This window comes from Sarcophilus harrisii, chromosome 6 (genome assembly GCF_902635505.1).
Source record: "Sarcophilus harrisii chromosome 6, mSarHar1.11, whole genome shotgun sequence".
NCBI classification, from domain to species: domain Eukaryota; kingdom Metazoa; phylum Chordata; class Mammalia; order Dasyuromorphia; family Dasyuridae; genus Sarcophilus; species Sarcophilus harrisii.
This window is the reverse complement of record NC_045431.1, coordinates 239,421,705-239,436,150: the sequence shown is the minus strand read 5'-3', so window position 1 is coordinate 239,436,150 and position 14,446 is coordinate 239,421,705. Positions and strand designations below refer to the sequence as shown.

The 14,446-nt window shown below is 44.3% G+C and overlaps 1 protein-coding gene across 2 annotated transcripts in view; it reads right to left on the bottom strand.

The window, feature by feature from the left end:
• Positions 1-14,446, bottom strand: part of TESMIN (testis expressed metallothionein like protein) — a 48,307-nt gene that overhangs the window by 21,611 nt on the left and 12,250 nt on the right. For both annotated transcript variants that reach the window (XM_023506592.2, XM_031942592.1), the window contains exons 5-6: positions 13,242-13,318; positions 7,943-8,034 (exon numbers count right to left, since the gene is read on the bottom strand). In XM_023506592.2, the coding sequence (XP_023362360.2) occupies positions 7,943-8,034; positions 13,242-13,318 (169 nt within the window). The remainder of the gene's footprint in view (positions 1-7,942; positions 8,035-13,241; positions 13,319-14,446) is intronic.

Here is a 14,446-nt window from a genome sequence, read left to right as displayed (position 1 = left end):
GTTGGCCGCAGGTTTTAAAGTGAAGGAATTCACTTATCCCGAATTATTAATTGCAAAATAAAGTTTATTGTTGGATAGAAACCAGTTTGCTAAGAGACTGACTTCTATAGTGGCAAAGTCCTATTAGGGAAATGGAATCTTATACTGAGAATGCCTTCCCAGCCAGCCAGGTCCTAGCAAATTGCTTGGACCTTTGCAAAGAGTGTACCCAGAAACTGCCTTTTTTAAGGAGTCTTGAGGCTTGAGGAGCCAAGGTTCCCAGGCTTGCTTAGAGTCCAGATCTATTGGAATTAACACTTCAAAGGGGGGCTTTTTGGCCAGGATTTCTAATTGAATCAAAGGCTCTGGCATCTCCAAAAGATAACTTATCTGGGGGGATATTATGCCCTCCCCAGGAAGGGCTGAGACTGCAAAAGGGATCACAGATCAAAAGGAAATACATTTTCTTAAAGGGAACACAACTTCAGTAAAGAGAACAGTTTCCCTCCCACTTCAAGGAGGAAAGAGGGACAGATGGCTGGATAGATGGCAGCATCCAAGGAACAGATAAGTCAGGAGGAGAGGTTTAGGGTCAGAGAAGATGCGTTCTTCTTTGGGATGATGACTAAGCGTGGCCCCAGAGTAGAGATGAGAAAACACATTTCCTTAGCTCCTTTTCAGAGGACCACCATAGAGGAGAGACACTCTAGACATTGCCCCAGTTGGCTGATGGGCTGGGGAGTTTAAGGGAATTACTTTCTTCCTTCCTTTGTTAAAGGAGACCGAAGAGAGGGATATATTCAGAAATGGGTGTGATGGAAACCCAGACAATAACAATGAGCAATCCAAAGAGAATGGACCCTGTTTTGGCCATGTTGAGTCTGGGGTGTTTACAGGGCCACAAAGAGGGCTGAAAAGGTCTGGTTTGATTAAGTAAAAGGAAAACCAGGTCATCAAAAGAAAACCCATAAAAGAAAGGTGGTGGTCAATATTTCATGTGCTGTAAGAAGAGTGAGAGGACAAAGCCTGGCCATTGGATCTGGCAACTACAGAAGGGGAGAAAGTAAGAATTTGGCTGTGAAAGGCACGAGGCAACTGATGGTTACTCAAAGGAACTGTAGGGTCAAGAAATTCTGTTTTTATTGGGGGGTGGGTGGGATCTGGGCATGTCTGCTGGCAGAATAGGAGGTGGCACTGGATATCCTGAGTGTGAGAGGGGAAGGGAGGAAGAGTGAGAAGGAGGGAGAGAAGGACACTGAAAGGGAGTGGATCAAGTGCTTCAGGGAAGGGGCTGGTCTTAGGGCAAAGGAGAAAAGAATGGGGGTGACACTGAGGGGACAAAGAGCTACAGAACTGTGGAGGTGGAAGAAAGTCCTCTTTTTCTGGAGAGCTTGAATTGAGGCTGTTTCCCAAAACTGAAGTACCTTGAGGAAGTTTGAAAGAAAGCCAGGGGAGGACAGGAGGAGTCACAGCTGTGTGAGCGCCTACCAAGGGCTTTTTGGAGCTTGGTTGTGGGGACGGAGAAGTGGGATGTCAGAGTCATACAAGACTGAAGACAGGAAAGGGATGCGGAGATCAGCAAGTGATATATGAGTCCAGACCAGTGAACTGGTTAAAGATATTGTTAAGTTACTGAAGGGAGAACAAAGACCAGGAGGGCTGGGGGGACAGGAGGGTGAGATGATCAGGGATGGCATTGCAAGTGGTGGAAGGAGCAGGTGGATAATGGGGACAGAACACGACTCTGGGGCTCGGGATATCCCTGTGCACCTCAGGGGAGCTGGCAGAAGGTCAGGGGGTCTCAGAATGTAGAAAGGCCAGGAGTTAGCCAGTCAGGGTCTGAGCAACCTCAGAGGAGAGAGCTACCAGGAACGTGTGGCTAGGATGAGCCAGTCTGACACTTGAAGGATGGGACCTCACAGAGTCTCAGCTCATCCCTGGACCAGAGACTGAGGGGGACCGCAGAGATGGGGCATTCAGAGCCAGTCCTCACTCAGGTGTGGCCATTAACCCAGGAACTTTCTTACTGATTCCTAGCTTTAACTGTGTTTGAGATGTTTTGGTATCTACATCTCCTAACCCAGGGCCTTGTATACAGTAGGTGCTTAATAAATGTTGGCTAAAATGTGTGTGTTTGGGTGCATATGTGTTTGTATTGAGGATAAAGACATCTCTTTGTAAAAATGCATATGGTGACCCTGTAAACACGGGATTGTGTAAATGCTGCCAAGCTGGGGTGCCGTGGTCTTCAGTTGTATATGATTCCCTGTGGGACCCCAGTATTCATGGATCTGATATGGCCACTGGCCTCTAGACCAGTGTAATTCTTTCCATGGACATTTAGTTGTCATTAACAGCCCTCTCCCTTCCACTCTTGCTGGAAGTGGGGACTAGCTGGTGGGCTCAGCACAGCCCCTCCATTTTCATTTCAAGGGCCCACCTTTTGATTCTACTCTTTAGATTAGGGTTCTTAATGGGGTAATTAAGATTAGGGTTCTTAATTTTCATAGCTCAGGGGGTTTTTGAACTTGGATGGGAAAAATAGTCGGTTTTCTTGGTAATCCCAGTTATTTTTACTTTATGTGCTTAGAAATCTTCTTCTGAGAAGGATTTCACTGCTTCCACCAGAATGCTGCCCAGAAGGTCTGAGAGACAAAACTGGGAAGGATTCTCCATCCCAATCAGCCCTACTTCTGTGTCCTTGCATTAGCCGATGGCTTCCACCCAGTTCCATCTCTCCTCGCTTCCTTAGCTCTCCATCCCCTTCTTGCCAGGGGCCATGTCCCCAGTTCCAAGCAAAGCTGGTGCTGATCTCCTTTTCCCACTGGACTTCACTCCAGAAGAGGCTTCTCCATCCAAACTATGACCCAGAAGTTTAAATCAATGCGTGGTTTTGTGTTTACTTGGTTCATTTTTTTCACTTAAATAGAGGAAGGCAAGAGTGTTCTGGTCCCCTCAGGGGGCCAGGCCACCCCCACCCACACCTCAGCCAGAACACGAGGGCCCTTCAGGGCCTGGCTCTCCAGTGGCTCCAGTTCTGTGGGCCGGGGGTTGACACCCATGTCTAGGCTGCTGCTGCTGCCTCCTCTCAGTTCTTCCCCAACCTGGGTCCTGCCCGAGTTTTCCAGGCATTGCTGGGGGTCAGTGACCCAGCAACTCCTAGATAAGGGAACAATGATTTCCTTTCCAGCCAAGAGCAGACCGGGGTACTTTTGTGTTCCTGCTCAGACACATGTGATGGTTGAACCCTGAGAAGAAGGGATTGAGTCCAAGGAATCCCTACGAGACATCCAAGGGGAGACCCACGGTACTTTGTTAAACAATGGTTACTCACCCACAGCACCAAGTTTGGAGCTAAGGAGGAGGGATGAGAGAGGCAGGAACAGCCCTGGCCATGAGAGGGCTTATGATGGGCTTGGCCAGTGCCCAACAGCTTCAAGGGTTCCAGGCCAAACCGAGGCACAGAAGCAAGGAAGAATGAATGGGGTTGGAGGGTGAGGAATAAAGAGATGCATCAATGTAACCAAAGTCGGATGTTGGAGAAGGCGGGAAGAAGGCTTGGAGAAGATGGCAGAGCCTCTGGGCCAGGGATGGAGCTCACACCCCAGGGCCTGGAACACTGGCTTGTTCCATCTCTGTGGCAGATCGCTCTGGAATTACACAAGGCATGGATTCAATAACCCCTGGCCCCCGTGGCTCCACCATCCCACTGCTCTGCGTGTCCCTCAGGGAGTTAGGAGACAGAAACAAAGAGCCCACACCCACCGACGTATTCACAGCCTCTCTCGTTGTTGGCAGCCAAGAACTGGAGACATTCTAGGCATGAATGGTAACAAATGTGGGGAGTTCAGAGCAATGGGAAGGAGCCGTGGTTCTCAGAGGAAGCCAGGTAACATAATGAATGGCTGAGACTAAGAAGGGACAAGGAAATTTGTCTACTCCAGCAGAGGTGTGGGGGATGGCCAGGGCAGAATGGGCAGACATTCTCTTGGAGGCCTTTGCTCAACTGAACTGGAGGGCGGGGACATTTATAGAAATGACTGCAGTGCAGAAACAAAAGGCATCCATAAAACTGACTTAAAAAAATTTAAACATATCAAACAAAATTAAAAAGCACCAAGAGGAATGTCTACAACAAACATGGTGGGGACAGCCACCTTCTTCCAGCCCTTGGGGAAAGGCAGCATTCTGGAGAGCAGGGGATGTTTCTTTTTTGTCTTTGAATTTCCAGTGGCCAACACAATATCTGGCATCTAGAACGTGCTTAATAAATGCTTGTTAATTGATTGAATGAAATTGGATTTTTTCCACATTAGTTTAATAAAATCCACTGGAAGAGTATCAAGCTTGGGGCTAGACCACTCTTCATGCAGATGGCTTCCCAATTTCCTGAAGTGTCCTACCTTCTTCTCTCTCCTGATTACCAACTGCCTGCTGGATATCCCCACCCATAAGCCTCACAGACGCTCTGTCCATCAAAGAGAACTCATACATTCATCTAAACCCATCCCTTCTCAAGGGCATCTTCCTGGTCAGCCAAATTTACAATCTCAAACTCATACCTTCCCCACAACCTCCCATGTCTACATCTATCTTGGCTCCATCTTGCCCACAGACACTGCCTGAGCTAAGGTTGGGAGTCGGAGCTTAACATGACACGCCCAGCCCATGAAGCATCAGTGTTTCCCTGTTGCCTATGGATGCAAACTCTTGTTTGTCACTTAAAAGTCCTTCACAACCCACCTCCCACCTGAGTCTCCAGGTCCATGAGCCTCCTATATCCTATCTCCCTGCCGTGGCAGAGGCTCCCCACATCCTGTCCCTATCTCTAGGAACCTCTTTTTTAAAGGCTCTGTGGCTTTCTTCTTTTTTTATTTTTATTTTTTGCTGAGGCAATTGGGATTAAGTGGCTTGCCCAGGGTCACAGCAGCTAGAAGTGTGAAGTGTCTGAGACCAGATTTGAACTCAGGTCCTTCTGACTTCAGGGCTGGTGCTCTATCCACTGCACGATCTAGCTGCCCCCTTGTACCCTCTGCTCCAGTTCACGCCACTGCTTTGGATTTATTCAACATTTATTTATCTATTTAGAATGTTGTGTGCCCTCCCTCCATTAGGACACACATTCCTCGAGGGAGGGCAGGGACGATCTCCCCGGATCTAGCACACAGTGGGTACTTGATAAATGCTTGTTGAATTGCACTCTCATCAGCACCAATGTCTGCACATTGAAATCCCAGAAATTTGACAGTAATTGAGTAAAATCGTGTCTTTTGATTCCTCTTAAATCCCTCAGTCTCGCTCTGTCTTCCAGAGTCACATAACACCGCCCAGTGGCAGGACAGAGTCACATGCCCAGTAGCAGGACAAATGGGACTGGCCATGGCCCGAGGTGCAGTGGATGACCTTGATCTCTTCGATGTCTAATCAAGCTCTAAGTGCTCCACCACACGCCTTCCCGGCCCTTGGAACAAATGGTTCTTCCACCCAGTCCACCAGGGCAAGTTTTCACACGCTCAGGCAGACACCCCCTATTTTACCACAGGGTTTGAGACCTCTTAGTTACCCTCAAGGTCTCTCTTAAGAACTTTAGACTTGATTTTATGACATGGGAGACCCTGGCCCAGGGCCGCCCAGCGTGGCGTGCCCTCTCAAGAGAAGGGGCTGTGCTCTGTGAGCCAATCGGGATTGAGTTAGCCCAGAAGAAATGCAGGATGAGCAAAGTTAGAGAATCCACCCCAGATGTTCATCGGGACTCTGTGTCCGGCCTGTGGCAGAGCACGTCGAGCTCGTGTGGATCTGATTGGCCACAGGCGGACTCACTGAACGGAGGGATGTCATTTTGTCCCTCTGAGAATGAACAACCACCCGGGAACTGATCCATAGCCAATGGAATCAGGGACTCTGGGGACTGTTTCTGAGTCATGCTTGTGGACAGAATTAAGTGTCCCACCCGCAATAAAATCCGTCATTGACTCCGCACTAGCCACACGCACCCTCTTGAGGAATATAAGGAAGTGTCGGTCGAGATCTGAAGGATGTTCTACATGGGCGGGCTGGGATGTCAACCTTTGGGCCATTGTGGGGACAGCTGGGGAACGGCCTCATCGGTCACGGCCCACTCACTTAGACTACACGGCTCTGGCTCTGAGCTGACCTTCTAAGGCACCTTTTAGATAGGAGAGGCAGAGAGCAGCCAGCTGCTCTTCCGAGATCCCCAGAATTAGTCCCATCAGGGATGGATCTCCAAGTAAAACTCATTCAAGAGGCAAACGGGTGCGTTAAATCAGACACGTGGTTGGAGATTTGCACACAATTAACTTATCCTCAAACAGCTTCCTAGGTCTGCTTCCCAATTACACACCCTGATAATAAGGGGAGGGGGGAATGACAACTATGGGATTTCAGCATCATGGACATAAGGGAGACAGTGTCATTGGGATGATGTCAGTGAAAACAACCTCAACATCAAGCAACTGTTTGCAGCACGACTGAAAAGAAAAACAGCCCATATCATACAATTCCTGAAACAACAGTGAAGAAAGGAAACCTGAAATCTGCAGAATTACTGCAAGACAAGAGACACAGAGCTGAAAAATGCAACGTAATGCAGAACGACACTCAGCACAGACACTTCTAAGCTGTGATGACAACTGTCTGTGTCACCACGGGTGTAGGGGAAGCTCACCATTCACACCCTAGGGAGTGTGGTGTTCAGCCACACTCATTTGGGAAGGACATATGTTAAAAAGCTAATATCACCACACAGTGAGCAGCTAGACAATCTACAGTATAAGGGGAGGGATGGCAGCTGAAACACCAGGAGCAGGAAAGAGCCTTCGTGCTGCCCTCATTTATAAAATCCAGAAAACAGTAGTCCTAGCCATTTGTGGGTACTGGGGCCATTATGTGCAGCCCGTTCCCCAGCACTCACAGCATGAAGCAAGGATCACCGCCGATGGGGGCTCATGGCATTCTCCAACAGCACATTATCCATCAGTCAACTAAGTGCAAAAAAGGCCATTCTGCTGAGCTGCACCAGGTACTGTCACAGTCCCACTTCTTCACAATTGTCATAAAATTCTGTGGTCTCAGCAGTGACCCCAGAAAGGGAATCACTCCAACTGTCCCTGACGCCTGAATCTACAAACGCTCCTTACACTTACTTACCAGGGCCCAGTACAGACACCTTTTACTTAGGATGGAGGGATTGGGATCCCAAAGAACAGAGAGATCAGGCTATGGGGCAGATTTTACCACTTTGCCCAGTTCCCCCTTTCAGGTCCTGGGCCTGTGCACCCACATTTATGTATATGGGCCATTAGAACAGAGCAGGACGGGTGCTGGTGGGGAAGGCTTAGCCTCCAGTTCCCAAGTCCCAGTGAAGTGCCCAGAAACTCTGTAGGTCATGAGGGCCCAGAGGAGTGATAAACACTCTCCACCTGGCTTCGGGTTTACTTTTCTTAGTCACATCTATGGACCTTAGCTCTACATGACAAGAGAATGTCACATGTGAATGCAGCGTTTACACATATATGTGACAGGTACCAAGAATATAGCTCATCAGTGGCCACAGAGTGGGTGATCATAAGCTACATGGCCAGAAAAGGCATTGTAATGGCATCCTGAGAGAATAAGGAGAGACAGCCGCCTAGTAACTGCATTCATAAGCAATAAAAAACCAGAGGGGCTCAGTGTGAGCTAAAATTAAACCAAGACAACAACTGCAATAGCACAAATTCACCAGATGATGACAGTGACTAATAATTAGTGTCATACCCATCAACCTTTTCAACCACATATGCACAATGTGTAGGAAACTGGAAGGCAGAATCTTGTAATGCAAAGATAATTTTGGGGTCAAATCTCAGAGACTCAACTACAAAGTAAATTTTATACTGTCACAGAGATAAAACACATATTCTTATATTAAAATAACTCTATAATAATTTTTTAAAATCCTTACCCAGCTAAAGTGATTTTTGCTGGCCCTTGAAGATTTGATCCTGAAGGAAAGGTGGTTCCATTTACTACAGATGATAAGGTGCCATTATCAAGCTGTTCAAAATGAAAGGCAAAAATTTTAAAAATTAAAATTTTTATTTTTAAGGAATGCCGATTGGTGAGACTCTAGGTGAAAAAGTATTAATTTTTCTGGTAGTTTATATGCTCACTCTCTCCCTTAATAATTTGGCGCCTCCTTCAAGGAGCTGTTTTTTATACCTTGGGACGATCCCTTGCTAGGATAGGTACTCTGGGCTATTGGTCTAATAATAACTCAGATTTGGGTTTCAACCAATAAGTTTGAGGCAATATGCTCATAGTCTAAAAGTTCAAGTTATTTGAACCACATGGAAAATAGAGTTACTGAAATATCACCTATTCATAGAAAATATCACAATCTATTTCTAATGGAATTAATCAACTGTCTGTTCTCCCCTCTCTCAATACACAGAGTATTTACTCAATGCTTTAACTGTGACTTTGATAGGAGAGGAATGGATGGAAATTTAGTATGGTAAATAGTCCAAAAATATGTATAATTATCAGCAATCTGAGAAATCTTCATTTTGAAACCTCTACATTGATAAAACTTTTTTCAAATAAAATTTTTTAATCCAATAAACATTTTTTCATTTAATTTTCCTATGCTCATTTTTTCCTTTACTTCTTCTTTGCCATTACATTGCTCATTAGATCTACAAATAGCCAGTTCCCAACAAGAGTTACTGGTATAGAAGCAATAAGAACTCTGGGAGTAAAATGACCATGGTATTTTAGAATTTGTGATGGAAGAGAGAAAGTCGAAAAGAAGTAGACATATGCTCCAGACTTTGAAGGAGCAGGTTTAAAGTTTGGAGGAAGGATTCCCCGAGGGGGATCAGCCCAGGAGGGAGGGAAAGCTGTCCTCTAGAAGAATGGTCTGAAGACACAAAACAATGAATTCTACTGGATGTGGCTGCAAAACCAAGTGGAAGTAAGGACTGGCACAGACCGTGGGGCAGTCCTAGAGGGGCATCCAGAGCATCAGCACCCAGAAGGAACTGACGCTGAGGAAAAGGGTTTCTTTAAAAGGCAATATTGGAGAAAGATGAGGGATGGGGACTGGACCTGGGATTTCAATGGAGACAAAATTCCTAGATGAGGAAGTTCTTTCTTGTAGAACTATGGGTCAGCACCTTCTTAGCAGCCTAGACTCAGAGAGCCTAAAGCACTGAGAGCTTAAGACACTTGACCAGGACCTCACAGCCTGCATGTCTCTGGGAATCCGGGTATTCCCAGTCAAATAGTCAGCCCTCTCTCCATCGTGCCCTGTGTCCTGTTATCCTGGAGAAAAGAGGGGGAGAAGAGAGGGAGAAGACTTCTGCTCCTTACGAGACAGATGAGATGATAATGAAAACAGAGGGAGAAAGGACAAAAACTCACTATTATTTTGCTTCCTTTTTTTCTGCTAAGGAGAATGACTTTTATAAAGTAATATAAAGAACAGAATTAAAAGATCATTTGGGTGTTGGAAGTCAAATATAGTAAGGGGACAGGAAGAGAGCACTTAGCTGCCCAAAATGAGCTCAGAACACTGGAGGCATTGACTGACTGCTGAACCACTGCTGGTGAGCTTTCCAGAGATCTTGGAGAATGAGAATGGTATTAAAGAACTGGACAAGAGTAAAGGTTGAGCCAAGGAAAATAAAGGTCTTCCTATGATTGATCGCTGAACTTGGCTAGTAAAATTTTGAGGTTATCCCAACTACCATCTTTACCTGCATCAGGAACTTGTGAACTAGGAGGGCAGTGAGCAGATATCCTGAATCACATTATTTTGGGAGCATTGAAAGCCTGAAAGTTGCCAAACTGAGTTATGAAAACAACAGAAAAGACACAAAAAGATAAGTAGTCAGGACAAGACTCTCTGCCATACTCTTCCACCCCGAGAGGTTAGCCGAATCCAGCATTAAGACAAAGTTCAATGTCAAGAAACAGATTGGAAGGATAAATAGAAAAGGGAAAAAAGAACTGACCATAAAGAGCTTGTATGGCCATAGGGAAGCGCTAGACAATAAAGAAATAAAAGACAAATTTTATTATCAAATAAATAAAAAGACAAATAAAGAAAAAAGACAATTACCTGAAAACATCAATAAGCAATATCTCAAAGAAAAATAAAGATTGGACACAAGTGCAACAAAAATTCCTAGAAGCATTCAAGAAAGAAATTTTTGAAAAAGAGTAAAAAATTATTTTAAAAACCAATGGGAGCTATAGAAGAAAGAAATTTAAAAAGAATTAACAGCTTGGAAAGAAGAGATATAAAACCTTACTGAAGAAAATAACTGCTTGAATATTAAAATCGGTCAAATGGAGGAAGCTAATGACCCCATGAGACATCAAGAAATATGAAAAACTAAGTCAAAAGATTGAAAAGTAGAAGAAATTGTAAAATATAGGGAAAACAACTTACATGGAAAACAGACTAAAGAGAGAGAACTTAAGAATCATCGGACTACTAGAAAACTATGAACAAGAAAGAGCCTAGACATATTTCAAAACAAAATGAAAATTGCCCAGATATCTTAGAATCACAATGCAAAAGGAAAATTTAGTGAGTCCAACAATCATTTTCTGAAAATAAACCCTAAATGAAAATTCCCATGAATATTATGTCCAAATCCAGAGCTTTCAGGCCAGAGAAACAGTACTGCAAGCAGTCAGAAAGAATTTAAATAATGAGGAGCCAGTCAGGATTACAAAAGATTTAGCAGCTAGCCTTTTATGGAAATGATGGCTTAGAATATGATATTCCAGAAGCTTACAACCAACCAAGAATAATCTACCTAGCAAAACTGAGTACAATCCTACACTGGAAAAACATTTTCTAGAAGAAAAAAGATCAGAGTTGGGTAGAAAATTTGACTCTGAAACACAAGATTCAGAAGAAGCATAAAAAGATAAACACCTGTGAGAAATCATTAGAGTATGAATGGGATGAACTTACCTATAAAGAAAACTTAGAAACCAAAATCCAACCAAATGTTTACAAAGAAAACACTTCAGAGATATACAATAATCAAAATGCTGAATGTGAATTGGATGAACTCATAAAATAGTAGACAGTAGATTAGCTTAGAAGCCAGAATCTAAAAATGTTGTTTACAAAGAACATACTTGAAAGAAAAACATACACAGAATTAAAATGAACAGGCTAGAGGGATGAGTAAGCTGTGGTATATGATTGTGATTTAACACTATTGTGCTCCAAGAAATGACAAGCAGGATGGTTTCAGAAAGAAGTGGCAAGACTTGTAGATGAGCTGATGATGAGTGAGGTGATCAGAACCAGGCCAACAAGCTAAACAAAAGCAGCAATACTGAAACACTTGGCTACTCTGATCAAGACCACGATGCTCTTCAACTGGAGAGAGAGAACTGATGAACTCTGAGGGCAGACTAAAGCCTATTTTCTCTGTCTCTTGTCTCTGCCTCTTTTTCTCTCTCTGTCTCTGTTAGGGCTAATGCAGGAATTTTTTCGTATGTTTTTCTTGTTTTCATGATGGTAGAGGAGGAGGAGGGGAAGGAAGAAAATTTGGAATTGAAAATAAAATGGAATTTTAAAAAAGAAGACCTAGGTTCAAACCCATCCTCAGACACTTACTAGCAGTGTGACCATGGCAAGCCCCCTCAGCCCATTTGCCTCAATTTCCTCAAGGAAGTCCCTGACTTAGGCATTGTATCAAAGTCTTTCTTTCTTTCTTTCTTTTTCTTTCTTTCTTTCTTTCTTTTTTTTTTTTTAACTTTTCAGTGTGAGTTTTTATCAAGTTTCTCCCACCCCTACCTTCTGCCTTGGGACTCCCCTGGAAACAGGCTACAGAGAACTTTCTTTCAGATTCTTGGAGACTGTCAGCCTCAAGTGAATAGGGCCACATAAAACCATGACCCTGCCAAGGTAGGCATCATCCAGTGGCCGTTAGCAGGCACACAAATCCTACAACCCCCTCCCCTTTTAGAGCAGGGAATCACATGAGTCTGAGTAAGAGACTTCTATGACACTCTTGAGTGTGGTCAGTCTGGCTGGGCCAGGAAGCTCACTACCTCACAACCCAGTCTTCTCTTATCACTTCTTTCTCTAGGACCTGCTTGTTCCCCTCTGCAGCCCCTCCCAGAGGGGCTTACGCTGCCCAAGTGCAGCTGGCCCGACCAACCCAGTTTGTCCAACCCTGGGTCATTTGTATTTTTAAAAAGAGCCACCAAATCGGCCTGTGGTGCCTCGTGTAACTGACTTTAGGATGCAGGGGCTGGGGCTATCTATGTCCTGAGGTTTCACCTTCTTGGAAAATAAATGCCTGGTTTTTAGGAGAATTTATGATCCAGACCATCGCCCAAACAAGCGTTAAGCCAACCCTATGGAGAATGGGACCCAGTCTGGGGCATATGCTTGGTTATATTTTAGAAGTGACTTGAAGCTTACTGAGGACCCTTTGAACCCTGGGAAGTCAGGAGTGGATTTCACCATCCCCGTGTCTTATAGGTGGATCATCTCCCCTCCCATCCCCATGTTTTACAGATGGAAGAGGACTTGTTCATGGTCATACAGCCAGGAAGGGTTCCCTTTCAGAGCCACTGCTCAGGTGGCCTGGGATAGAACGCAAAGGACACAATTCATCCAGATACAATGGACTCCTTTCCTAAAGGCCTACTGAGCACTGCTGGGCTTCACTTACACTGTTCCCTTTTTTCAGCACGCCCTCTTCTCCTACTGTCAATATCCCACCCATTCATCCAAGACCAAACCCCTCTTCCTCTTCCTCCTCCTCCTATCCTTCCTCCTCCTTGTCCTCCTCCCTCTTCCTCCCATTCCTCCACCACTTTCTCCTCTTCTTCCTTCTCCTGCTCCTTCACCTTCTCCTCCTCCCACTCCTGCTCCTTCTCGTTTTCCTCCTTCTCTCCCCACCATACTTGGTTTCCACCTTTTACTGACTAATATTCATTGACTGATAATTTGAGCTCCTTTTTCATGCTGCTCAACAAAGGTTGTTCACTCACTGTATCATCTACATTAGTTTTAGCTTGATTTGTAAGGTCTTTAAAAGGTCACCTCATGTCTTATATGTTTTCATTCTCCATGATATTTAATATACAGTAAACATTCAGTAAATATCTGCTGATTGAAAATAGAAGATTAACCCTCCAAAACTCAAATTATTTTAATGGCAACAGTCTGGATTTACATGGCAGTTGCTTGGCTTAAACAAATTAAAATTATGACTCACTTGTTGTGTGATAAGATTTAATTTAGCTGGTACTGGCAGAAATCTTCCAACTAAGGTAGTCAAAGGTTTAGGCACATCTGCAAGTTAAACATAATTTAAATTAATTTATAGCATATAAAAAGGCAACTGCACCTATCCGGTGAAGAATGAATACAATCTAAACCCATCTTAATCCTATTATATTTTCTTTGCTTGCAAAACTTTCTGAGGCAATAGGTTTTTGAGCAGCTTCCCTGGATGTCCCAGTTTCCTGGATTGCACAACTCCTTCCCCCTTCTCCCTCCCCTTCTCCAGTCCCAGCTTCTCCCATCTCTTGCACTGAATCATGGTTAGATCCCAGGGCTCATTATATGGGACGTACACCCTAATGACCTAGACTGTATAATCACATGCCCAACAAAACCGTCTCCCAGCTTCTTCCTTTGGGGCTCCAGGGGACGAATGTTGGTGAGGTCCTTCCCAAGCACAGATTGCCTCGTTACCCTCCCACACTGGGCTACGGAGTTGAAGCAGGAAGCCCAGAGAGATGACAAGGAGGTGACTGGCCTTCTGTCAGCATCCCTACGTGTTCTGACAATGTACAAGATGCTGCCATTTGTTGGGCTAGTCTAGGGCCAAACTCGACTACAGACAGACATTCAAACTTAAAGTTTACGCGTAAACAGACAAGACAGATGTGTAAACTTCAGTTAAAACCAAGGGGAAGGAGGGGGAAGAGTGCCTCAGAAAGTGTTCCATTTCCTAACTAGATTACCAACAAGAGGAACCCAATACTTTTAATACCAAAATTGTGTTGGATTTTATCTTTGTTATCACAAAATCCAATTAGTTTCTCCTAAAACTTTGGGTCATTATCACAAACAATACAAGTAGGCTGCTGTCAATTATCATTGTGCTGGTAAAACTGGGAAGGGCCTATTAAGAGATAGCTGGGGTAGGCAGAATTTTTAAAAACAGCTTTAATATATAGATAGTATAGAATCAAGAATAAAATTTCATAATAGAGTCAACTTTCGATGGTTTCATTCACATTCTAATTATCTTTTACCAAACTGAACGTGTTAGACAATTTATAAAAATTCTATTTGCTAATTTAATGTCCACAGGTCTTCCAGCACACAATTAAGACTAGACAGAGCTCCAGCTACTGAATCCAACAGGTGGATATCATGGGCTTGGTCTCATGTAGGCCGATGGAAGCTTTT